This window comes from Cavia porcellus, unplaced genomic scaffold (assembly GCF_034190915.1).
Source record: "Cavia porcellus strain 051 isolate PalLab524CR breed Dunkin Hartley unplaced genomic scaffold, mCavPor4.1 scaffold_16, whole genome shotgun sequence".
NCBI lineage: Eukaryota > Metazoa > Chordata > Mammalia > Rodentia > Caviidae > Cavia > Cavia porcellus.
In genome coordinates, this window is record NW_026947499.1 from 345,533 (window position 1) to 372,502 (window position 26,970).

The 26,970-nt window shown below is 42.5% G+C and overlaps 1 protein-coding gene across 16 annotated transcripts in view; it reads left to right on the plus strand.

Moving 5' to 3' along the window:
- Positions 1-26,970, plus strand: part of Chfr (checkpoint with forkhead and ring finger domains) — a 69,877-nt gene that overhangs the window by 39,340 nt on the left and 3,567 nt on the right. For 5 of the 16 annotated variants that reach the window (XM_063225398.1, XM_063225400.1, XM_063225411.1 and 2 more), the window contains 13 exons: positions 3,326-3,425; positions 6,601-6,710; positions 7,527-7,586; positions 7,709-7,918; positions 12,344-12,511; positions 15,755-15,914; positions 16,572-16,726; positions 16,917-17,079; positions 19,600-19,745; positions 21,226-21,345; positions 21,695-21,778; positions 22,632-22,765; positions 23,676-23,763. In XM_063225398.1, coding sequence (XP_063081468.1) covers positions 3,326-3,425; positions 6,601-6,710; positions 7,527-7,586; positions 7,709-7,918; positions 12,344-12,511; positions 15,755-15,914; positions 16,572-16,726; positions 16,917-17,079; positions 19,600-19,745; positions 21,226-21,345; positions 21,695-21,778; positions 22,632-22,765; positions 23,676-23,763 — 1,698 coding nt within the window. The remainder of the gene's footprint in view (positions 1-3,325; positions 3,426-6,600; positions 6,711-7,526; positions 7,587-7,708; positions 7,919-12,343; positions 12,512-15,754; positions 15,915-16,571; positions 16,727-16,916; positions 17,080-19,599; positions 19,746-21,225; positions 21,346-21,694; positions 21,779-22,631; positions 22,766-23,675; positions 23,764-26,970) is intronic. The other 11 variants (XM_063225402.1, XM_004999369.3, XM_063225403.1 and 8 more) reach the window with 9 other exon arrangements.

Consider the following 26,970-nt stretch of genomic DNA (forward strand, 5'->3'; position numbering starts at 1 on the left):
TGTTATTTTTGTATTCTATCCAAGAAGTCCTTGCCAGACCCTGCATCATTAAGATTTTCTCTAGTTTGTCACTGAAAGTTTCATAATTTTAATTTTTGCTTTTCTCTATATGACTGGTCCTTCTTGCATCAATACAACATTGTTGATCATTGTCATTTGACTATAAGTTAACAGAGTAATTAGCCTTTAACTTTGATCTTTTTCAAAATTTCTTTAAATATTCCAGAATTTTCCTTGTGAAGTTTAGGGTTAGCTTGTTGGTGTCTTTAAGCCTGCTGAGGCTTTGATTGGAACTGCGTTTACTCCTTGAAGCAGTCTAAGACAAAAATTACTGACTTAACAGGATTAATTCTTCTGACTTCTGCTATCAGCAGCTTCTCCTGAGACTAGTATTGCTTGAATGAATTTTGCCATGACTTTTTTTGACTATTGCCAAATGCTGTCTGCTTCATACTTGGGTGCTTACGTGGTGGCTTCATGTGTGCTGGGCCAGGCAGCCCCTTCTGTGAATCCAGCATCTTTGGGAAGTTATGAGAAGTGGTGATATGTCCATGTCCTCCACACATTTTGTGTCCTCTTCTTCCTGTGGATGAGTGCTATGCAGGTGCTTTGGCCGAGTCCACTGAGTTACTGATGGGCTGTCAGAATAACACCATGCAGAAGCTCAGCAACCACCTGGCTTTAGTGTGTGCCCGGAAGTAGACTAGTAGTAGACTACAGGCAAAAGTCCAAGACCTGGGGAACAAGATTTTTGGTGCTACTATGGGAGAACTCCAGGATTATCCTGTACATTGACAACAAAACCAATCTAGCTGTAGATAACTTCTGAATCAGCTTCAAGATGAAAGAAGCAAGCCCTGTCTCCGAGCATGGAAGGTGACATCAGTGGCCTGCCCAAAATGCTTGACCAGCTACTCCAGCTAGAATCAACCCAAAGATGGAAATCAAAGGCCTGAAGGAGGAATTTTCTTTTTGCCAGAGAAGAAGAGCCACAAATAGAAATCCTGAACGCTAGTTGGGTGGCCATGTCAGTGTGGAAGTAGAATCTGTTCCTGGCTTCAATCTCACCAAGATTGCATGAAGCCAATATGAGGTCATAACTAGAATGGGAGGGATGCCAAGCTGATTTCCTAGCTAGATTGAGGAGCTGAACCAAGTGATTTCCGGCCACATTGAACAGCTCCAGATAAGTAGTAAGTCTGGGATCACTAAGCTGTGTTGTACCTTCCAGGGTCTTGAAATGATGCCACAGTTACAGCTCAGTGCTAAAACTGTCCCAGAAGGCATGTTGGCAGAAATGGAGCACCACCTTGGAGCCTATGTGGTACATGACCAGATACTTATCAGCAGCAGGAAAACTCAGTCTGGTGACGAGTGTGCTGACATCAAGCAGCAGAACCAGTTGCTATAGACATCAGGCTAGCAGTTCACAGACATCAAGTAGTGGCTGGAGTAATAAAATTGCTACCTACCAGAACCTGCTTGTGAGCTAGGATACTCACTACACCTTACCCACTGCAGGGTCCTCTGATTCAGTAGGCTACTGGACTCCTCTACTCCCTTAAAGGAATTCTGCCACCATGATGGCATACCCCTGTAATTCCAGGACTCATGAGGAAGAGGTAGGAGGATCACTGAGTTCAAGACCAGCTTGAACTGCATAGCGAGACCCTGTCTCAAAAATAAATAGGTTCCCCTGGGTCCAGGGGTAGAGAGGAACATTGCCCCTGGCTCTTCCCCTGACCTGCCACTAAAACTGTAGCCAACAAGAAGAGACCCAAAACAATACTGATTCTTCTGTACACAGACACTTAGTGATGGAGCAAGGCTTAAGCCAGTACTGTGGGTATAGCTCAGTGGTGCCTCTGAGTTTAATCCACAGTACTGCCACCACCAAAAAAAAAAAAAAAAAAAAAAATCAGGCCAAACCAGGTTCCACATAGAACGTTTTAAGATTAAAAAAAGGAGATTAAGATAAAAGAGGACATAGCAGCATAACAACACAGGTCAGAACAGAACAATGTAGAATATAAATTTGACCGATCACTTTCTCCTTGACAAATTCTTCAGTTTTACTTGGTTGGCTGGCAGACCATAGTGTAGATGGAACCCAGGGGTGCTCAACTGCTGAGCTATAACCCCCTCCTTTTTTTTTTGAGACAGAGTCTTGCTATGTAATTCAGGCTGGCCTTGAACTCACTATATATCCCAGACTGACTTTGAATTCTTGGTGATGTTTCTCAGCCTCCTGAGTGCTAAATACTTCAGTTTTTTTTTTTTTTTTGGGGGGGGGTCTTTTTTGTTTTTATTGGTACCAGGGATCGAACTCACGACTGCCTGCCTGCAAGGTAGGCGCTTATGCTGCTGAGCTAAATCCCCAGCCCCCAAATTCTTCAGTTTTAAATTGCATTTAATTCTTATAGTATTATGTAGAACTGTAGATTAGTATTACAAGCAATAGTAATTGGTAATTACATATAGTTTTCTAAAAGTGTTTGTACTTTTGCTTTAAAGAAGAAGCAATTATATATTTGAGAATTCTCCCCTTGTATTTAGTGAAGATTCGGCTATGTGTTGCTCTAGATGCTTTTCTGTTCTGTATTTTCTTGTACATGTGCACATGATAATTTTGCTCAGATTTTCTGTGACTGTGTCATTGCTTCGATTTTATAATGATTTTTGAAACCTTAGGTTACACAGAGGAAAATGTTAAGGATTAAGTAGTTAAGCCCCTTAGTTTTATTTTAAATTCCAGTATTTATCAGACTAGCTGTGCATGTATGCATGTCGTAAAATTGCACTGGAGAGTCAAGCACAGAGATGCATGCCTGTAACCCCAGCATTCTGGGAGACTGAAGCTGGAGGATTAGAAGTTTGAGCCTAGGTTGGGCAATTTAGTGACTTGGCGAGACTTTGTCTCAAAGTTAAAAATTTAAAAAATAGCCTAGCTCAATGTGAAGATGGTGGGCTCAATTCCCAGTACTACCCAAAGGGGAAAAATAAAAACTGTTCTGTAGACCCAGCACTTGGGAGAATAAGGCAGGAAGATTTCACATTTCAGGCCAGCCTGGATTACATGGTGAGACTTCGTCTTAAAAAGCAACCAAATTGTCCTAAAGAAGCTGTTGTGGTCTTGGTGGGTCATCTACTGGGTAATGGAGTTCAAGAAGGCTCAAGACACAGTGCCCTCGTCTTGTACTTTGGATTAAATGCTTAGTTACTTAAATGTTTCCTGTGTGAGCACTTTGGCACATGCTTTGGTAAAGCAAAGGCAGTAGAATTCCCAGAACCTCAATTTTCAGCGTCTTTCTGTCCTTTGTTTTAGGTTGTGACCTTTCGTTCCCCAGCAATAAACTGGTCTCTGGAGATCACTGTAAAATTGTAGTGGATGAAAAGTCCGGTCAGGTGACACTGGAAGATACCAGGTGAGTACTTTCCAAACTTCTTCCTGTTTCCTCTGGTGGTTTAGGAAGATGATAGCTTTGTGTTTCGGAGAAATAACAGTAGCTTGCTTTCTCTGAATATGTTGATAGTTTCTCAACATATCCTATTATATTTTCTGGTTTCTAAAATGGAATAATTCAGATTAAATCACGTATGGTTCAGAAGCTGAGCTGGTAGGACACATCTATAATCCCAGGTACTCAGGAGGCTGAAACAGATAGATTTTAGATTCAAGGCCAACCTTGGGCAATTTAATGAGACTGTGCCTATCTCAAAATGAAATGAAATTGAAAATGAGATCTTAGTTCAGGAGTAGATTGCATACCTAATATGTCTGAGGCCCAGTATCACAGAAATTTTTTTTAAAAAATGCAATCTCCAGTACTACAAAAATAAAAAAACTCAAGGTATGGCTCAGAAATAAAACTTTTTAATTTTAAAGACAGGATCTGACTATGTAGTTCTCCCTGGTCTTGGACTCACTATATAGCCCAAATTCACCATGATCCTCCTGGCTCAGCCTCCCAAGTGCTGAAGTTACAGGTATGTGCCACCACACTTGGTCTAGAAATAAGACATTTTTAGACACTGATAGCTAAGTATGGTGGTGTATACGTATAACATCAGCTACTCAAAACGTTGAGGCAGGAGAATTGCAAGTTCAAGTCCAGCCTGGGCAACTTAGTAAAACCATGTCTCAAAAAATTGATTTGAAAAGGGGTGGGGATTTAGCTCAATGCCATAGTGCTTACCTAGCATGTGGGAGGACCTGGATGATTCTCGTATAGCACAAAACAAAACAAAAACATAAATTTTTTAGTTTTACAAACCTATTAAAGTTTGACTTTTCTCCCAAACTAAAATATCTTGGTTTTGTTTTGTTTTTTGTCTTTTTCGTTTTTACCGGTACCAGGGATCGAACTCACGACTGCCTGCTTGCAAGGCAGGCACTTATGCCGCTGAGCTAAATCCCCAGCCCCTTGTTTTTTTTTTTTTTTTGAAATTAGTCTTGTCTTTGTGGTACTGGGATTTGAACTGAGGGCCTTTGCACTGAGCTACATCCCCACCCCCTTTTTAATTTTTAATTTTGAAATAGGCTCTCACTAAGCAGCTGAGGTGAGATTTGAACTTTAAATCTTCCTTCCTTAGGCTTCCTCATTGCCAAAATGATAGGTACAGGCCATTGTGCCTGGCTAATTCTTTTTGTTTTGTTTTGTTTTTTTGCGGGGGACAGGGTCTTGCTAGGTAGTTCAGACTGTCTTTGAATTTATTGTGTAACACTGGCAGGCCTTATGTTCTCAGGAACCCTCCTGCTTTAGTCTCCCAAGGACTGGGATTATGGGCACATACCACCATGCCCAGCGTGGCTAATAAATTCTTTTTTTTCCCCTCCAGTCAGATTTTATTGATACATTTTATTTTATTTATTTTTTTGGTGCCAGGGATTGAACTCACGACCTTGCCTTTGCCAAGCAGGCACTTATGCTGCTGAACTAAACCCCCAGCTCCTATTGGTACATTTTAGATATACATAATGATCACATTCATCACAGAGAATTTGTGCCTATACATGATATAACTTGGCTTTTTTTTCACCATTCCCCTATCCTCCCTTCAGCCTCTACTCCCTCTCCATTTACAAAAGGTTTATTCTCATTTTTTTCCTTATATAACCTTATTTCTATCTTAAAACATGGAAAGCTTTCCAAAACTCGGCTCACATTAAAAATGCATATTTGAGGCTATTATTGCCTGAGTGAAGTTATGTGTCCCTTACTCTGCATTTCTACTGGTGGCTTAGCTGTCTGTGCAACTAGATTCCAGTCATCTCCTGCATTATTATTCATGATAGTTTGGTCTGTCATTTCCTTCATTGGTGGACATTTATTATTTTGACTCTTAATACAAACTACATTGTAGGGGTTGTCTTACAGACTCTGTAGGTATGTCTGATTATGCTCTTGAAGGGAATGTGTCATTGAAATGTATCAGTTTTTTGTTTTATTTCATTTGAAGACTGAACACAGAGCCTTGCACATGATGGGCAAGTGCTGTACCACTGAACTGCATCCTAGCCCTTTTTATTTTATTTTTGATAAGTTGTCCAGATTGGCCTTGAGCTTGCCATCCTCCTGCCTCATCCTACTAAGTGGCTGGGATTACAGGTGTGTTCCATTCTGCACCACTGAATGTGCATGTTTTAAATCCCATGAAAGTGTCAGGGGCCTTCAGCAGCACAGTGAGGAATGTCTTTGCCAATGAGTAAGTCTTCGTATTATTTTAGAGATCAGGCCCCACAATAAGAATGATTTCAGGGATAGAAGATTGGGAGAATGTGGCCATTCCTCTTTGTTTACATTCCCTCCCTAGCTCCTTCATAGGCAGAGTGGGGTAGTTGGACAGAGACTTACCATTTACTTTCTGGTCCTTTACAGAAAGTCCTGTCATTCCCTGACCTTAGTGAGCTGTGGTAGAAGTCTGCTCTTCTAGAGTCCCTCTACCAGTGGACCTTCCAAGAGAAGCTAAGATGCATGGTGGTTCCAGTGCTGAGTTTCATGTGTTCAGTTAGCCTATCTTGTAGCCAACTCCTGATTTTCCATCAAGTCTCTCAGAAATCTCTCCCAGAGAAACACTTCCTGTGTGTCTGGCTTAGTGTCCCCCCTCACAGCCTGCTTCTGGGACATGTGCCTTAGCATGTTCCATCTAGGCAAACCACATGTTCTGAGCACAGGGACTATTATCATCATCAGTTGGTAGTGTAAACTCTGTCTCTTAGGAGGAATTAGTGCTTATCCTGAGCAATGAGCTAACCAAGGTTCTGGCTGTCATCAGAAGGAGACAGACCTGTGGGCAGGCTAAACAAAGCTCAGGAGGGCCTAGTAATGAAGCATGGTGCAGCTGACAAGGCCTCAGGATCCACCAGGAGGTACCTGGAAGGGAACCTGGCATAAGAGCAGCAGAAATGTTAAAATACTCATTAACATGCAGTTCCTAGTTTATGAGAAAGTGAATTGTAAATTTTACCTGCATGTGTGCATTACTATTCTTGTGAGTATTTTCAAAATGGTGATATGCCAATTTCCTGATGGTGACAGAAAAAAATGTAACCCCAAGTTATTTTGAGTAGGGAAAATTATACCTATGTTTTCTTTTCAGCACCAATGGAACAGTAATCAACAAGTTGAAGGTTGTTAAAAAGCAGACTTGCCCTTTACAGACTGGGGATGTCATCTACCTGGTGTACAGGAAGAATGAGCCGGAACACAGTAAGGGGAAATCCACCTGGGGTCAGGCACATGACTGGGTATGGTGGTGAGGGGAGCCCAACTGAGACCAGGAAACATTCTCAGAATGTCTGTTGGAACAGTTATATTGGCTTGCATTCCCTTTACTGTCTATGTTGATTCTTGGTGTAAGCAGTTGAAGAGTGGGAATGTTACTTTGTGATCTGAACCTTCCTCCAAGAACACCACTGTGATTATGAGTGGTGCCCCTTAAAATGCCAGCAACGGAGGAACAGGAATGGACTTCGAGGTACAGTAGAAGAACTGAAGTTGTAAGTAGTTAAGTAGTGGGGCCTAGAGGTTCTGCTTATGGAGACAACAACAGACAGCAGAGACAAGCCTGGAAATAGCTTCAGAAGTCTGTGTTTATGTTGTGCAAGAATGATGTAGGACAGGACAGTTAGGAGGCTCTTTCAGAGGTCTCCCTGAAATATTTAGAGGTCACTGTAAGGTCTTCTTCCTTCGTAAGGAAAAAGGAAGAAGGAGATAGATACTCTTCGACAAAATCAGCCCTTTGCTACACAGCAAGATCTTATATCTGTCCCTTTCAGTTGCTTGCAGTTGTAAGCAAGCACAAGACTCTTCACCCTAGCCTCCCTCCTGAGGCGTTTTCCTCTGAGGCTTGCCTGTGCAAGCTGGCAAAGAGTGTCTCACCTGTGTTGGGACCTCACAAACTGATGATGTTACTGCTAAGTAAGGATATTTGACAGACGGGTAGTCTGTGATGTAACCAGAGGCAAGAGAAGAGAGATGATCTCACTTCCCACATGATCACCACTCTAATTTATTTCCTTTTAGATGTGGCGTACCTCTACGAATCTTTAAATGCAAAGCAAGGCATGACCCAGGAATCCTTTGGTAAGTGAGCTCTGGCCAAGCCACAGGTGTGTTTGAAGGCTGTTGACCTCGTGAACACCCTTCAGCCCCTGCTGTGTTCTGAGCCCTGAGTATGTGCTTTTTCTGCTCTTTTGTGCTTCCAGAAGCCAATAAAGAAAATATGTTCCATGTGACCAAAGGTCCCTCAGGTCCAGGGTGGGATGACAACCCCCAGGTCCCACCACCATTGCCTGCCACCCAGGCATGCTTGGAGGAACCACAGCCATCTACATCGACGTCAGACCTCTTTCCCATGGCCTCTGCCTCTTCCACAGAGCCATCCTGTGCAGGGCAAGATCATTCCTCCAGCTCAGGTGAGAGGGAGGTCACAGTCTCAGTTTCTGGTTCACTGATCCTTAGCTGTATTGTCACAGAGGCAGAAAAACCACTGCAGAAAGTTCTCATTAGTAAGAGTTCTGGTGGCAAGTATTGGTTTGTTCCACAAGCAGAACTGTTGAGGCTTAAGTGTGGTTCCATGGTATGTTTTAGTTTTTGAAATGTAATTCATGTACCATAAATATGAATTTAAAGTGTATATACATCAGAGGTTCTCAGTATATTCACAGGGTTGTATGACCATCACCACTGATTGCAGAACATTTCTGTCACCCAAGTGGAAATACGTGTTTATGGATTTGCCAGTTCTGGACATTCCATTCACACAAAATTCTAAGCTGTGTGGTTTTTCTGACTGGCTTCTTTCACTCAACGTAATGTTTTCAGGGGTTTTTTGCTTGTTTGTCTTTTGAGATGTTGATTTGGGGAAAATGGTGTTTTTCCTTGTTTTTTGTTTAGTTTTGTTCTCCTAGTTAATCTCGATCATCTTCAGTGAAGTTTTATAATTTCGGTACCTCATTTTGGGCATATTCTTATTGGTTCCTCGAATGCTTGGTTTTCTCATCTCACATGCATAGCAGTCTATAGGTTTCCCCTTACATGTCAGTTAGGATGTGTCAGTTAGGTATGACAGAAAACCTGTCCCATAACAGAAAGTCAAGAAACACAGCCCAAAGCCAGTCCAACAGATCATGGTGCCTCCAGGGCCTGCACATCCGTCCACTCAAGCTCCCTTTGTCTTATGGGTGTCAAGGTATCTTGAGATTTAGATGGCATCACATCATATTCATTATGGAATGAAGGAAGCAGGGAGCCTGAGCAAAAAGGATCGCTGTTCCTAATGATTCTCTCCCCTGATTGGCAGCAACAGCAGGAGAACCCTCTTCTGGAGGACAGCTCTTTCAGTCTCACCAGGTGGCTAGCTGCTCTCCTATCAGGTGCTCCTTCTGGTGGTGCTTGGGATTGACGCAGGGCCACACGAGCTGCTGTGCTATTGCTGAGCCATACCCCAGCTCCCTGCCTTTTTTCATTCCTAAAGCTTTCTCTTGGGATTTGTAGAAGCAGAATCAGGAAATGCAGAAAGTCAATATGGCATCCTAAAATTGGAAATCTTTTCCTGGGCTATCTGAACTTACTTCCTTTTTTTTTTTATTGGTCCTGGGGATTGAACTCACGACTGCTTGCTTGCAAGGCAGGTGCTTATGCCGCTGAGCTAAATCCCCAGCCCCTAATTTCCATTTTTGTTAATTTAACTGTTTTGCTTCCTAATACTGTCAGCCCTCACACAGACAGCCTCACACTACCTGTTGTCCTCCCTGAGGTCTCCAGCAGCTCCCTTCTCACTCATAGGTCCTTGGATAAGGCAGACTCTACAGCAGCAAGATGTTTCACTCAGCCGCACGTTTCACTCTTTCCTGTATGGCAGCATCCCAGCCATCTGAAGAGTGACATTTTCTGAAGCCACTTTCCTCATCACTGAGACACAGTACCTAACATCCACAATTTAGAGAAGGAAAGTTTTATTTTTGGCTGATGTTTCAGTGCATAGTCAGCTGGCTGCAAGCTAAGACAGCGTGGCAGACATGTATGGTGGATGAGAGCTGAGGAGAGCTGCTCAGGCATGGTAGCAAGGAATCAGAGAATGGAAAACTAGGGAGAGCGATGAATCCTTCTAATGACTAGCCTTTCTCAACCAGACCCTACCTCCTAACACCATGTCAGCTGTCCTCCACAATCCTGTCACTGTCCAAATGATCACATGGGGCTTTAGGTGGATTCTAGACATGGTGGACATAACTGACATGGGGAGGCTGTGACTTTCAGAACACACGTGGGAGGGCTTCTTAGACTGACAGTGAGAATGCTTAGCCGCACAAACAGCTGAGACAGTGGGTGCCTCAACTTTAGACCACACCAACAGTGTATACTCTAGCTATAGCCTCTCAAAGTCAACATCAATACCTCAGATTCACAAGCAAAAGAAAATGCAGTCATTTTAAGGTGAAAACATGCCAGATAGGAGTGACTAGCTGGATGGTTGCATTCTTTCCTTTTGGTTTTTTTTTTCTTTTGTTTTTTTTGTGCTGAGGAGTGAAGTCCTGACCTTATACTTGCCAGGCAGGATGGTTACATTCTTTTAAGTTCTCTAGGCAGGTGTGCTCTTCAGTACTATTCAGGTTCCTTAAAACCCAGATGGGGCCCAGTAGGGAAACATCTGGCTCTCAGCTGGATCTAGCATCTGTGCTCACCCACATGATGACATCCCCAGAGATGCAGAAGTACATTTCAGTTCACTTCCCTTTTATTACCTTTTTAATAACATTGTAGTTTAATAAAAAATAATACATTTATAAATTGTATTTTAAAAAACTAAATTTTCCTATTTATATGTGTAATTGCATGCTAACAAAATAACTATATAGTAGCTAATATTAAGTACTTACCAGATGTAAGACAGTGTGATAATTGCTTTTTTTTTTGTCTTTAGATTCTTTTATTGAAGTGTGATCCTTTATGACAATCTGGCAGGCTTATCTGTGTCAACTGAGAAGGAAGTGGTGGAGGACACAAATATAGACGCATTAAGATTCAGAAACATAATAGCTTTACATAAGATAGATGAGGCCCACAGTTGTACAAGTATCAGTTCTTTAGCTATGGAAAGTGCCCCTGTCTGTCCCACCCCTCCTTAGAGATCTGCAAACAGTATAATATGCTGTTACAGAAATATCATTGGCATAGATGTCTCCTTTGGCAAAGACAGCAAGAGTTGGCAAAACTATAGATAGCTACTTCTACCTAGGAATAATTGGTTTTTATTGGTTTTTTTATAAGTTAGAGATTAATCCTTCACATGGTGACTGTCAGGTGCCATCACTATAATTTTTGTTCTGGAGATAAGCCCAGGTAAATTTAGAAGGTGCTTTTTTTGTTTTTGTTTTTGTTTTTTTTTTGGTGTGGAGGGGTTGAATTCCTTTACACCAAGCTACATACTAGCCCCTTTTTATTTTTTATTTTGAGATAGGGTTACTAAGTTACTAGGCTTCTAAGACTGGGGTGAACTTACATCCTGCCTCAGCCTACCACAGTGCTGAGATTGCAGGCATGTGTCCTCACACTTGGCTCATTACAAGGCTTGGAAAGGTCGTAGTGAAGTGAGTACTGGAACCAAACACTAGCCTAGGAAGCTGACGCTCCTTTTCTTCCTTCAGTATGTGAGCTAGTTTGTTCCCATAGTGATACTGTTTTATTTATTTTCCCCAGAGAGCATAGGCCAGTTTTTTTTTTCTTCAAATAATATCATTTGTACTGGCTGTGGTGCTATATGCCTGTAATCCCAGCACTGGGGAGACTGAGGTAGGAATATCCTCTTAAGTTTGAGGCCAGTCTGGACTATATAGTTCAAGTCCAGCCTGAACTACATAATGAGACTCTGTCTCAAAGTTATAGTAACAATGATAATAATACCATTTACCATTTGAATATTACTAACTAGATGTGCATTGTACTATAACATCATGAACTAGGTCTTTGTTTTTTTTTTTTTTTTTAATTTTATTTAAGGAGAAAAGAAAAAAAAAAGCAGGGAAAGGGTACAAGTTATACAGATTTACAGAAAAAAAATGAACAGTAGGAAATCACTAGTTAATGGATTACATATTGTCATCTTAGAAATAATTGATGAACTAGGTCTTTGAATAAAGGTTACTGGGAAGTTTGCCAACATCTCTGCCAAACTCATTCCCATCATTTGGGACTCTGATGTCTTGCTGAAGTGGGTCACAACTGCTTACCTTTGTGGGCTCCACTCATTCCCTTTGTTACACTCCCCCACCCCCCACTCCTATCTGAAGAGGCCCTGCTTTGCACTTCCTTTGGGGCTGCTTGCCAGGTAATGTGCATTGTGCTTGCTGGCATACAGGTTTGTGTATGGTAGCCCTGGTGTTCAGGACTGATCATATCAAAGACTTCTATGTGTCTTTTCTTACAATATGCCACTTGCCCTGGTTCCACTTGCACAGCGATAGGCCCTGGTACGTTTAAGACATAAAACTTGTGTGTACAGTATTTCTGGTAAGCCATGTATGGTTTTTAAGTTATGACATCTTTCCAGGTATGGTTGCCAGTACCCATAATCCCAGTACTCTTGGAGCCTGAAGCATATAGCAAGTTTGAGTCCAGCAAAGGTGACTTAGTGAAACCCTATCTCGAAATAAAAAAAGCTGGGTTGCAGCTCAGGGTGAAGGCCTTGGTTTCAATCCCCAGTACTACAACAAAATGAAACAATAAAAACTGACATTTTGGATTGTACACTATACATTGGGTTGAATCAGTGACACTTTCTCAACACGTTTTGACCTGATGCAGATGAACTAGAACCTGTCTTATTTGATCTTTCATAGGGTCTGGAGGTGCAGGCACCTCCCCAGAAGGATGTGATCCATTTGTGGCAAATGATGAACTCTCCAGCCTCATTTCAGCTCTCCCAGACAGAGAAGGAGCACCTTTTCCTTTGTTAGGGTCCCAAGACCAGGAGGATTTGGAGCCCATTAAGAAGAAGATGAAAGAAGGTCAGAGCTTCCAGATCTGTGCATCCTTTGTCCTCTTGTGAGCTCCTCAGGAGCCCCTCAGGTCACTGAATGCTAGTGCTCTGTGCCATGGTGGCTGTTGCCCTGGATGGGCCACACTTTGCAGAAATTCATGGACTCCACCTCAGTGCTCTGTCTCAGACTGACATCAAAACATTTGATGTTTTCTGAATGAAAATTTGGGCATTTTCTTTCTGGTTTGCATAATCTAGATGAAATTGTGTTCACTACCAGGCTATACTATGAATTGCAGACTTGATATCCGAGTCCTGTGTCATGATATGACAGTAATCTCTTCTTTTTTTTTTTTTTGGTACCAGGGATGGAACTCACAACCTTGCGCTTGCCAGGCAAGCGCTTGTGCCACTGAGCTAAATCCCCAGGTCCAATATGACAATAATCTCTAAAAACGTGCTTAAGCCTGATATGGTGATTTACACCTATAATCCCAGCACTCAATAGGCTGCAAGAGGGAGATTACCTTGAGTTCGAGGCCAGTCTGGACTACAAAGAACCTGTTTCAAAAATAAATGATAATTTGAGCCTTCACATTAAAGGTGATTTAGAGAAAACAAAGTCTATAAAAGCCAGAGTTTAAAAGTTTATTAAAATTACTTGGGAATGTGGTGGTGCAGTGATCATTATGCAGCAGGCCCAGACACCACTGACCATGAGCAGTACAAGAGGAAGGGTTGAAGAAGCTGGAGTCTTTGAACACTGGTGGGAAATAGCGGATCTGCTGGCGGAGGTTGTGGAGAGAATCTGCAACGGTTATACAGGAAAAAATAAGCAGCTGTAAAATGAAGCAACTTTACCTATAGCAAAAATGAAAATTTGTAAAAGGCATAAAACTTAACTTTAGTGTACCGCTTGGCTTACCAGTGAATATGTAATGTGAGCTTAATGATGTCATGCATTATAATCAGCCAAGTGTTGTGTTAAACAGTATTGTGGGGGCTGGGGCAGCGGCATAAGCTCCTGCCTTGCAAGCAGGCAGTCGTGAGTTCGATCCCTGGTACCAATAAAAATGAAAAAGACCCCCGCCCAAAAAAAAGCAGTATTGTGAAGGGGGCCTCAGGTCAAAATCCTTTACTACCTTAATAGAGGATAAGATGTGATGTCTAAAATTATAACCAGCATTGAGGTCATAGCTCAGAGGTAGATCTCTTTCTTTTCTTTTTTTTTTTTGTCTTTTTTCGTTTTTATCGGTACCAGGGATTGAACTGACGACTGCACACTTGCAAGGAAGGTACTTATGCCTCTGAGCTAAATCCCCAGCCGGTAGATCTCTTTCTTTTCTTGTGCAAGGCCTTGGATTTGATCCTCAGCATTGTAGAAAGATAAAATCAGCTGCTAAATCAAGTATAATAGTATAACTCAAACATATGGAGACAAATATCAGAAGCAGTAGTGAAAACATACCAAAGTAAATTCCTCAGAAGAAGAAAATCTCGGTGAGGAAAGACTGGGTAGAGAATGGCTGTATCTGTTTGCTATGAGGTGTGATCTAAAGATATAGTAAATGTTTACATTTCATAAATTGCTACAATAGGCTTGTTGCCAGTTATCACCCTCAAAATACTCCCCTTTGCTTCAAACACACTTAACCATTGTTCTTGCCACTTTTGAAGCAGTTCTGCAAGACCTATTTCCTGAGTATCTTTAGTTGCATATTGTGGCTGTCTCGATGTCCTGAATCAATTCAGAATATTTACTCTTTTGTGGTCATTTTGATTTGGGAAAGGGACAGACACTAAGGAGAATGAGGACATATTACTAAGTTTTTATGAGGCTGCTTTTCTGTAGGATGGCATTCAACAGTAGCATTCACCATACTTTTGTCATACCTGATAAAGATACTCAGGAAAGAGGACTTGCAGAACTGTTTCAGAAAGTGGCGCAAATGACAAAAGAGTTCAAAGGAAAGGGGAGTACTTCCAGGGGAAATAATGGCAGTGTGTCTTTTAGTAATAAATTCTGTAAACATGCGCTATATATTTCAAGCATACTTTATATATGACTTTTTAAATTGTGTACAAGTATTTTTCTCTTCAATACTGAGCTTTGAACCACGGACCGTTGCACTGAGCTATATTCCTAGCCTTTTTAAATTTTCTTTATAGCATCAGGGTCTCTGTAGTCACTAATTGCCCAGGGTGGCCTCAAATTTGTGATATGCTTTAGTTCTCAGAGTGCTGGTATTACATGTGTGCACTACTGTACCCAACTCAGTATTTAATTAAAAATTGGATTGGTTTGGAGCTTAGCAGCAAAATAGGCCCTGGGTTTACTTCCCAGGACTGCCCACAAAAAAATATATATATATAAATAAACTTGATCTTTCATGACATACACTTGTGTATGTAGAAAATAAAAACACACCATGAAGCCAGGCATGTTGGCACACACCTGTAATCTCGGCACTCTGGGAGACTGAGGCCCAGGAGGAACATGGTTGAGCCAAGCATAGATAATTTAACAATTTAGGAAGACCTTGTCTCAAAAGGGCTGGGGTTGTAGCTTATATAAAGGCCTAGGTTCAATCCCCAATATTGCATAAAAACAAGGTAAAGAATATTTCAAGTTTCTGGTGGCACATGCCTGTAATCCCAGTACTTGGGAGGCTGAGGCAGGAGGATTACTCAAGTTTGAGGCCTGCCTAGGGTACATAGTAAAATATTGTTTAAAAAAACCAAGAGAAAAAGCTTCTGGTACTATATTAGAGTCTCTGGTCTCCATCAAATTTCTTTATGCTCATGGGCCATGGATGTTTGTGTTTGTTTAAATTAAAATGACATTTACACAAACACTAACAAGTGGACTTTGTGATCCTTCTGCCCAGGCATGTTGATGCACTGTTATCACCTCAGCACTTGGGAGGCTGAGGCAGGAGATCTAAAGTTTGAGACCACCACAGGGTACACACCAACTTCAAACAAACAAAAATCCTTCTGCTTAATCATGCAAGTAGTTGGGAGTATAGGTGTGTGCCACTGTGCCCAGTTTGGTAAGTCACTGTTCTAAAACAGAACTTAGATATAACATAAAACCTACTTGGGGCTTCCTTAAAAATAGCCCATATAAATGCAGACCCATGCCAAGGGCTGTGTGTCTGCCACTTCTACTACAGACAGTCCTTAGGCCAAGATGTTCATTAAGCAGAAAGGGTGCACGCTGATGTCCTTTCTGGCTGTGGCAATTAGAATTCATCCCTTTCTCCTGCAGATGAGGAGCTAAATTTGAGCCTGCCATTGGTGGTCACAGACCAATATAGAAATGCCCAGGCCACCCATGACGACAGCAGAGCTGCCACTGTGAAGACAGACAAAATGGCGGAGACACTCACATGCATCATCTGCCAGGACCTGCTGCACGACTGTGTGAGGTATACCACCCTCCACCTCACTCTGCCTCCTGGAGAGGCCTGACTCTATGTGACCCTTAAGCTGTGGGGAGGAGGGGTGGGTGAAGGCAGTTATGGTCCTCATTGGCCTGGGACTGTGGAGGTTGCCATTTTAATTTCACTCCTGTGGTAGAATCTTGAGACCAGGGGTCTAAACTCAGGGCTGTAGTCAGCATGATTTTGACTGACATAAGTCATGGGTAACTCAGCAAACCTAACCTCTGCCTTACAGATAGATCAAACTGTACTACATCTTAAATATTCACTGGTTATAGAAACATAGTATTTGTCATAGCATAAATGTCCCAAATGTAGCTTCAGAAAACCTTTCTCCTTGCTTTTGTATGAGATGGAACCTACCTAGGTTTTAGCCTGAAACACTTATTTTCTCTGTTGCTTGTGTTCCGGAAGTCTTTGCTCTCCTGAGTCACTTTTAAGGCCTGTGGCCTTGTGAGCTCTAGCCGTTTGTTAGCCAAGACTGAGCCGAAGTGTTTCAGGTTGGGTAGTACAGAAACCCATGGTTGGCCATGACTGGAGTCCAGCTTGCCCTTCTAGTGGAGGGTCTGATGCAGATCTGGTGCCAGGATCTTGGGCAAGTTCTAGGTTGTGTCTGGAGAAGTATCTTTCTCATCCCTCCAGTTTGCAGCCTTGTATGCACACATTCTGTGCAGCCTGCTATTCTGGCTGGATGGAACGCTCATCCCTGTGCCCCACATGCCGTTGTCCGGTGGAGAGGATCTGTAAGAACCACATCCTCAACAACCTCGTGGAAGCATACCTCATCCAGCACCCAGGCAAGTGGGTTGGCCACCTGATCCTTTTCCCTCTTGGAGGGATAGCATATGAGTGAATTTTGGAGCAGCTTAGTCGTATCTCTCTGATCATTTCGACTCCAGTCTTTTTCTTTTCTTTTTTTTTGGAGACAGGCTTTCACTGTGTAGCCCAGGCTGGCCTTAATGAATGCTGTGTGTCTTTTGAATCTAGACAAAAGTCGCAGTGAAGAAGATGTGCGCAGTTTGGATGCTAGGAATAAAATCACTCAAGATATGCTGCAGCCCAAAGTTAGGAGGTCTTTTTCTGACGAAGAAGGTAGTTCAGACGACCTGCTAGTGCTGTCAGATGTTGACAGCGAATCCTCAGACATAAGGTAACTTCTGTGCTGGCTCAGTGTGGGATATGGGAGCCAGAAGTATAGTTTGTACTGTGATTAGAAATTAGCTGTGGGCTTAGCATGGCCTTATTTTCTGGCAGTGGAGCGTGGCCAAAGACTTGTTGTTCTCTGGAGTAGCTAAGAGCATGGTGTGAGCCCCCAGATGGCCACACCATGCTCTTAGCTACTCCAGAGAACAACAGGGGTCCAACAAACAACAGGGGTCCAACAGTGGGTCCAGAACACCAATTATTCACACTCTATTATTGTGTGACTTGATTAACTGCTGTGTCAGAGGATCATGATTGTGTTATTTTTCCCCATGCAAGTACACTTACTCCCTGTGGTTTATTTAGGGGTCCAACAGTGGGTCCAGAACACCAATTATTCACACTCTATTATTGTGTGACTTGATTAACTGCTGTGTCAGAGGATCATGATTGTGTTATTTTTCCCCATGCAAGTACACTTACTCCCTGTGGTTTATTTAATGACCACAGAGTACTCCACCATAAGTGGCAGTGATAACATTTACAGAGCAGCATCATAGAGAAAGCATAGTCTCTTCTCAAGGAATGTGAAGAGTGAAAAAAAAAAAAGAAAAGAAAAAGCATAGTCTCTTGGCTAAGAGGACACAGCATTGCAAGACCTTGTTTTATCTGCTGACATACTGATGTTTTTTAACTCTGAAGTCCAAGATTTGCATTTTGGGCAAGGGCATGATGATTAAATAGACTTTTTTTTTTTTTTTTTTTTGGTACTGGGGATTGAACTCACGATCTCGTGCTTTCCAGGCAGGCACTTTATGCCACTGAGCTAAATCCCTAAATAGACATTTTTTAAAAACCAACTTTTATTATTTTTATTACTTTTTGTAAAATTTAGTGGTGATGATCAAGAAAAAGGAGAAAGCAAAAAATCACTTTTGTGTCAATTTTTTTCTTTTCCTTTTGCCTTTTTAAATTTTTTTAAAAAATTTCAGTGCTGATACTGAAACCTGGAGCCTTTCACATGCTAGGCAAGCCTCTGCCACTGAGCCACACCCCTAGCCTCAGAGTTCACTTTTTTTTTTTTTTTTTGTCTTTTTCCTTTTTATCTGTACCGGGGATCGAACTCACGACTGCCTGCTTGCAAGGCAGGCACTTATGCCACTGAGCTAAACCTCCAGCCCTAGTGTTCACATTTTATTATATTCATCAATTGCTCACTCATTGTATGTATCTGTACATGCATTTTGTTTTATTTGTTTGTTGTTTTTGAGATAAGATTTCACTGTGTAGCTCAGGCTGGCTTCAAACTTGCAGTGGTCCTCCAGCCTCATCTTCCTAAGTCCTGGGATTACAGGCATTTGCTACCATGCCTGGCTCATTTGCATGTTTTTTTTAGCAAAACAAAATGCAGTGTACTAATAAGTATTCTTAAAGTGATGGATTGTGTTGTACTCAGGATGCTGAGATTCCCCAGTGTTTTGCATTTGGAAACAGTGCTCTAGGGTATGTCCTTATGCTTAAATTTATGCACATGACCAGCTTTTGATTAAGAGAAATATATAGACATAAAATAGTTGAGTTAAAAGAGTGTGACTGGGGCTGGGGATTTACCTCAGTGAAATAAGCACCTGTCTGGCAAGTGTGAGGTTTGAGTTCAATCCCTGGAACCAAAAAATATATGTGACTGGGAATTACACCTTGCTGAACTTTGGGTATGTGAGTTATCCAGTTGCCCATCAGAAAAATTACACTGATGCCAGTCTAATAGGAATACACAAGCAGTTCCCTTTGTCAGTTTAGTAGGAGAAAAAGGAGTTAAGTTCTTCATTTACCTTTTTTGTTACAAATGGAATTGTTCATCCCTTTCACTGTGCTCTCATTTTATTTGATCAGCTCTTGCGCTGTCTCTCATAGTTCCCAGCTACTGGTTTGAGCTTAGAGAGGCAGGTTCTGATAGATAAGAACCACATGTGCTTTTTCTGTAGATTTTCTTTTTTTACAGATGTTTTTCCTAGTAGTTTCTGAAGTAGATGTGAAGTGTAGTGGTGATAAGTGACTTAGGTCAGTGAGGAATAATGCAGATGAGCGCTCTGGGCCCTTTCTGGCCTTGGGAATTGTGTGTTTGATAAGGAGAGCATGTTCTAGGTAAACCAGCAGTGCCTTGATGTGGGTCTCATCTCAGCCTCAGAGCTTGGACTCTGTTCATGGTCAGCAGGGACTGCAAAACCACAGAAGTTGCTGTGGAGTGAAAAAATGGAGCAAGTAGTGTGTGGTGGCTGTGGTCCTCAACCTCAGGCTCCTGTTGCACGTGGTTCTGAGAAGTACCTTCACCAACAGCAGAGCCTGGTTCTGGAGGAGCAGCTGCTTCCTGTTTCACATTCCAGGTGGCGGTGTGGCTGAGTAGGATGTAACAGCCCCAGTGAGGGGAAACAGCTGCAGAACAGCCCTCTGATGCTACTCCCCTATCCAAGATTGGTACTTGGCCTGCTTCTCTGTGGCTGTACTCCCCCTTGTGCTCTTCCTGCAGCCAGCCATACATCATGTGCAGACAGTGTCCTGAGTACAGAAGACAAGCAGTACAACCCTTTTCCTGCCCAGCACCAGACAGCGCACTGGGGACCCCCCAGGCCCTTGAGGAGGATACACCATCTACTTCCGCCAGCTTCACCTCAGGTGAGAGGCAGCGGCTCACCACAGGCTTGTCCTTTGTGTTGCATCTTTGTTGGGGCTGAGATTGTTCTGGTTTCCTTTGTGTGTTGCCCTCCCAACCCATCTGACACTTTCCCTGCCTCCACGGCTCCACTGCCTCTTATAGTCTCTTGCATTTTGTAATTAGTGTAAACACAGTAAGCAATTGAATAAATTAACTATTTGTTGGTCTTCTCTGCTGGCTGTGCCTGAGAACTAACCATCCTGCTTTGAACATTTAGACTTACCCCAGTTCACTGTCATGGAGCAGCTCATGTACCCCAGTGGAGTTTGCCAAAACCAAACTGCCGATCACATGTCAGTCCCTTGTATAAGAAGTCCAGTCATGTCCAGAAGTGGCTGCTAAGATCCCAGAACCTGTCAGTCTCTATGTAGTTGTCTGTTTTCTGTCAGGTGGGTCTCCAGATGCTACCAAGTAAAGCAAGAGAGGGCCTGGGTGTAAAGCAAGGGTATGGCTCAGCTGTAGAGCATATGCTGAGCATGTGTAAAGCCTTTGAGTTTATTTCCAGCACCAAAAAGAGAGAGAGAGAGAGAGAGAGAGAGCTGGTAAGGGCCATGCGTCATCATAGTACTTGGCCCTGTCATTTTGACCATTCTTTGGTCCCTACAGAATGGAAAGATGGCTCAGTAGACTCTGGCCTTTTGGCTGTGATTGGTCAAGGACACTGCTGCAGTTTTCCAGGTGGTCTCTGGAATCTATAGATAGGACAAGCAAGGCAGTGCCTGGTAGTAGGCATTGGAGCTCAGCCACAGCCTGAGTTTGACTTTGCCACTTAGAAGCTCCTTCCTCTGCATAATGAGGAGCCATCAGATTACTAAAACTGGGAATATGTATCATGTACAGAGAGAGCCCAGTCCCCATTGGTGCTCAGTGTGTTGTGAGAGTCGACATGGTTACTTCCGGATGGTCTGGCCAGGGAACATGCCATGTGGATGTTCCCTGTGTCAGACCAATCTTCCCCGCCATATCTGTGTTTTGTTTATTGGAAGGATATAGTTGTTCTTTTTCCTCAGCAGAAATTAAATATACAACTTGTATTGTTTTATAATATGTGCTTTATGAGCCTGTCCTGCTTTCATACGAAAGAATAGAAAATATTTGACTATTCTTTGAAATCTTGTTACAAACACTGAACTGAAGGATAATTTTTGGTTTTTGTTTTTTGCAGTCCTAGAGACTAAGCCCTCACATCCTAGGCAAGCACTGTACCACTGAGCTACATCTCCAGCCTCCAGTATTTGGTTACTTTCCATCTTGTGAACTCTCAGTTTAAATAGCAGAATATAATTTGCCTGTTTAGGAACCAGTCTGAATCCTCTTTAGGTTTCTCTTGGGGCTTGGCTCTCCTCATCTGTACGTGCTGCTTCCCGAGAGGTAAATCTCTATCTGGTATCTGTCTGCCTGGCATTGCACATGCTCTATCCCAAACATGCATGTCTTCAGCAGCCCAAGACTACGTGTGCCCTGTGCAAGGAAGTCATGCCATATGTACCTGCTGCTTCCAACCCATGCCTGACCGGAGAGCAGAGCGCGAGCAGGACCCCCGTGTTCCACCCCAGCAGTGTGAGTGAGCTGTCTGATGATGCAGTGTCCTGCAGGGGTCAGTGTCAGGTGGCTTTCACCTTTGTGTGGGCTGTGCAGCAAAGATGCACTGCTTTCTTCGGTCTGCATAGTCAGTTGGTCCCACACAAGTTGAGCTGTTGGTCTTTTCTATCAATGATAATGCTGCCCCATATGGAACCATTGTCCATGGATGTGGGCAGGTCACCCTCCAGGAGGGACAAATATGAATCCATACACATCCCAACGTCAGTCCTCACTGTGAAAGGCATGTCCCTTATGAGAACTAGTGGTGGAAAGAGAATGTCTTTAGTCTAGAGTTCTTAGCATTGAAACAAAGCTCTGTCCACAGGTGCAGCTTGTCTGCAGCCCTTCTGCCACCTGTACTGGGGCTGCACCCGAACCGGCTGCTCTGGCTGCCTCGCCCCGTTCTGTGGTAATTCTGACTTTTCATTTCCGAGTTGCTCTGACCTTTGCATGATCTCTTGTTAACTTAAGGGCAGGGCAGGTAACAACGGTGTCATGGTGACCTGCTATGGGAAATGAGGCCATTCTTAAGTCACCCCATAATTACATGGCTTTTCATACTGAATTTCAGAGGTTCACTATTGGACTTAGAGTTCATGTTAGTGCACAGTCAAGCAAAGACAAAACAATTAGGGAAAATGCTAGATTATAGTATAGGAAGATTTATTTCTACACTCAGAAACACTGCTACAGGAACAGTCTTGCTCTGGCATTCAGATTTTTGATACCAGACCAAGTACTGATGACACCTGGCAGTCTTATTTTCAGGAGAGTAAGATATAGAAATCATTTTTACTTTTTCTCTATTTTACTTTTTGGGGTTTTTTCCCCATCGTGTTGTGTTTTTTGGTTTTGTTTGTTTGTTTATTTTTGGTACCAGGGATTGAACACACAGCCGTGTGCTTGCAAGGCAGGTGCTTATGCCACTGAGCTAAATCCCCAGCCCTTTTTTTTTTTTTTTTTTTTTTTTGAGATAGGGTCTTATTAAATAGTTCAGACTGGCCATGAGCTCACTAACCCAGGCTGGCCTCAAACCTGCAGTGATCTTCCTGCTTCAGTCTCTCCAGTGCTGGAATTAAGTGTGTGCCACCATGCCTGGCTTTATTCTCTGTTTTAAATTGTGTTTTATCATGGAACTTTTTATTCTCTCCACAATCCATAATGGAAAAAAGTTTGGTTATTCTCTCTGGTAAACAATATTTTTGATACGATACAGTGTCCATCTTTGTAAAACAGATAACATTGCTTCCTTCCTCTGGCAGAACTTAACCTGGGGGACAAGTGTCTGGATGGAGTGCTGAACAACAACAACTATGAGTCAGACATCCTGAAGGTGCTGCACCAGATTCACCTGGGCGAGCTGGAAACCAGAAGGCCTCGAGGGACTTATGCCACTGTGACAGGACTCTGTCCTTCCCTTTATGCATAGTGTAGTTGGTCCTCTGCATTCTACTAGTCCAGTGACAGCGAACTTTCCTGAGCTCTCAGTGATACCAACAGCCTGCTATGGCATGTGTACATAGGTTCACTACCAGTGCACTAGTGTATCTTTATTTTCCCCCTTATTCCAAAGTAGATATTTCCATCATGTCACAAATCTATAGAAATTAGTTCCTGCAGCTCACTGAAAGGATTTCTTAGAAGAGCTGAACCATCTCTCTGACTTTTTCATTTTCTGACCATTTTCTTTCCTGTATTTGAGGAAGCTAGCTCAGCCCTTAGAATCTTAATATGCTCAACATGTACCTCAGCCTCCAGCTGAGAACCGTGCTTCCCTCCTGTTCATGTCCAGTGCTGCTGGTAGTGCACAGCAGTGGAGCCTTTGAGTGCCTCAGACAAAGCAACAGGCCTGCCCTGTTCAGTGGCATCACACCAGTTTTATTCTACTAGGCACAGTTGTATAGGTCTGCACAGAAGGAGCCCATCTCATAGCCCCTTGTTTCTGAAGGGCAGGAGAGCCGATCCTAGGTTTTCAGTCTTTCTTTCTTTGGAACTGTGAGGCTCCATACAAGATGTGGCTTTTCCATTCTCCTGTGCTACGAATGCTTTTGCAGGATTTTTGAGAGAAGATGGCACAGGGTCAAAGGTCTTCTCACCTCATTGGGACAAGTGAGAAGTTTGGTAGCCAGGTGGGATGCACTGACCCAGAAGCTTGGCTGTGGCTCTGTGTAGATGCTGCCTATGGCCACTGTGCTTTGCCTTTGGCCACGCTCCAGGATATTTCTGAAGTTTTTCCTGTCTTATCATTTAGTGTTTTTCCCTCTTGTCTGCTATACTCTCGTAATGCTGTTTTTTTCCCATCACAGAATTACCTGGCAACCAGGGGCCTAACGTGGAAAAACATATTGGCAGAAAGTCTCATGGCTCTGCAGCGGGGAGTGTTTTTACTATCTGGTAAGTGCCTTGCCTTGCCTTCTTTTTTTTTTTTTTTTTTTTTTTTTGGTACCAAGGATGGAACTCAAGACCTTGCACCTGCCAGGCAAGCACTTATGCCTCTGAGCTAAATCCCCAGCCCCTTGCCTCGATTTCTCTGGAGTGAACATAAGTTTCTAAGGTTAGCCTTTGTTTCTTGCAACCCTGGCAGGCCATACCTGGGCAGTATTATCTATCTGTTTTCCTACATTTATGATTTTAACCTCTATCCACCCCAGCAGAGAGAAAGAAAGGTCTTATACTTTGGAGTCTTTTAAAAAACTTGGGTTTAACCTGTGTGATATATTCTTGCACCTTTTCCCTCTATGGGAGAATGGAGGTGCAGCTTTGGAGACTCCATTCTCCCCCACACTGAGGTCCTGGGCTGGTTAGTCCTAGACCCTCCTTCATCTGTTTCTGGGTTAGTTATCACACAGTGAATGTTGTTCCCTTTCCCAGGGTGGTACATGTGCCTTGGATATGGTCTTTGCCATGCAGCCATGCTGCAGAAATTTTAGCAAGCAGTTCTTTTCTAAGACAAGAAATATGATTTTAAAAAAACTTAAAGAGCTATGCTTAGACTGGGCATGGTGGATCATGTCTGTAGTTCCAGCACTTAGGAGGCTGAAGCAGGATGATCACAATTTAGAGATCATCCTGGGCTCTGTAATGAGCTTAAGATCAACCTGAACTACATAGACCCTGCCTCAAACCCTCCCCCCACAAAAAAGAAAACTTTCTGCTTAAAACCCCATGAGCTATTTTTATCTTATGCTCTCATTTCAGTGAGTGTCTCCTCTGTGGCTACCATCTCTACTGGGTGCTTTAAACTTTCACTTTTTAATGGTTTCTTACTTTTGTAATAATCACAGTGACTCATGAAGAATTCCAATGGTGTAGGTAGTACAAAGGTTAAAGTGAAACTCATAGGAAATCCTACCACTCAAAACACATGCAGGTAGGCTGGGGCAAGCTAGTGGTAGAGCACTAGCCTGGCATGTTTGAGAACTTGGGTTGGATTCCCAGCGCTGAAAAGCAAACAAAAAGAGACACTCCAGAATGGTGTCTTTGTTAACCACCTTTCCAGTCCTTCCACATACATGTGCCTGTTTGTGGATAGCTTCACATATTCCACTTTACTGTGTGTGTGTTCTTTGTACCTATTTTTCACTCATCAATGTGTCATGTACCCATTTCTGCCAAGAAAGGTCTACACACCTTGAAGTCTGGTTTTGGGTTTTTCTTTGTCATTTTGAACACCAGGTTTAAAACCCAGGGCCTTGTGCATGGGAAACAAACAGGTTATCACTGAGCTACATCTCCAGCCCCGATTCTTTATTATTACATAGTATTGTGATACCATAGCTTGTTCCTAATTTGATAATAAAGAATATATAAATTGGGCTGGGGATTTAGCTTGGTGGCGTAAGTGCCTGCTTGGCAAGCGCAAGATCATGAGTTCAATCCCCAGTACCAAAAAAAAAAAAAAAGGATATATGAATTACTTCTAGTATTTTAAATGACATCACAATTTTTGAGCATACGATACAATAGACTTGAGAAACTGTCACCTTAAGCCACTATGGTGACACACTTGTAATTCTAGTACTCTGGGAGGCTAAGGTAGGAGAATTAAAAATTCTATCTTAGGCAACTTTCTGAGACTGCATGTCAAAATAAAAAGGCTGGGTGTGGAGCTCAATGTAAAGGGCCTGTGTTCAATATATAGTACTAGAGGGAAAAAAAGGTACCTTACAACAAATAAGTGGAGTTTGTGGGAAAGTGTACACACCAGCATAGACGGTCACATTGTCCTCCAAGTTGTACAGACTCGTGGTCCTGCAGGGTGTGCAGGGTAGCATCTCCAGCCTGTCTGCTGTGACAGCTTATGAAGATGTGAGAGACTGACCATATCTATCATTGTTTAATTGCCCATGTTTGATTATTAACCACATTGAAATTTTTTTTTCATTCATGTGACATTTCCTTGACTGTGATCTTAGCCTGTATTATGCTCTTTGGGGTTTTTTTTGGTGCCAGGAATCAAACTGAGGACCTTCCATTTGTCAGACGGGTGCTGTGCCACTAAGCTATATCCCTGGCCTGGGACTTTTCTTGTCTGTTTGTCTTGGTATGAATTTACATGGTATCTTCATTTACTTTATAATAACATCATTTTTATCGCAAATGTTTCCACTGTATCATTAGTATTTCACATTTGTCATATTTCCATTTTGATGTTTAAATTTATGAATCCTTTATTACCTGTTTTCATTTTATATGAGTTGAACACTCCTAATCTGAAAAGCTATCAAATCCAGAACTTGCATATGTGTGTGTGTGCATGTGCATGTATGTGGTACTAGGTATTGCACATGTGGCATTCTACCACTGAGGTGTATCCCCACACTTTTTTTTTTTTTTAAGATAGTACCTTGCTAGTTTATGTACACTAGTCTGAAATTTGGGATTCTTCTGCTCAGTCTCACAGGTAGTTAGAATCACAGGTGTGTACCACCATACCTGGCTAAAATTAAAAACTTTTTGATTGCTGCTGACACAAGGTCACCAAAGAAAAATTCCATCCTTACCCTTCTGTAATGGTCACTGTTAAAAACACAGATGCACTAAAAATACTGCCTAAAACTACTTTCAGGCCAAGAGCAGTGGTACCTCCCTGTCAGCCCAGCTACTTGGGAGGCTGAGCAGGAGGACAATCTGGACAATTTAGCCAGACCCCATTTCAAAATAAAAAATAGGGTTGAGGATACAGCTTAGTGCAGAGGCACTGGTCAATCCCCAGTGTCCACCTAAATACATATATATAGATACACATACATGCATACATGGTCAGCTAATCTACCTTTTACCCACCTGCCTACCTGCCTAACTGGAAGCTATAAGGTGTATATGAAACCTAAGTGAATTTCCTGCTTAGAGTTGAGTTCTATCCCTGTGATATCTCATGTAGATTTCCCAAAATCAGAAAATAATCTCAGATACCTCTGATCCCAAGATTTTTAGATCAGGAATTTTCAACCTGTACTTATCAGTAGTTGAAGAGAAAATAACGTTCATTTCAGTTTTCTCTGTAGTATCTTTTAGAATTGTTCTTTGAAACAGGCTCCATTGTGTAATCCATTGGCCTCAAACTCACCATGTAGCCTAGGCTGGCCTCAAACTCAAGGC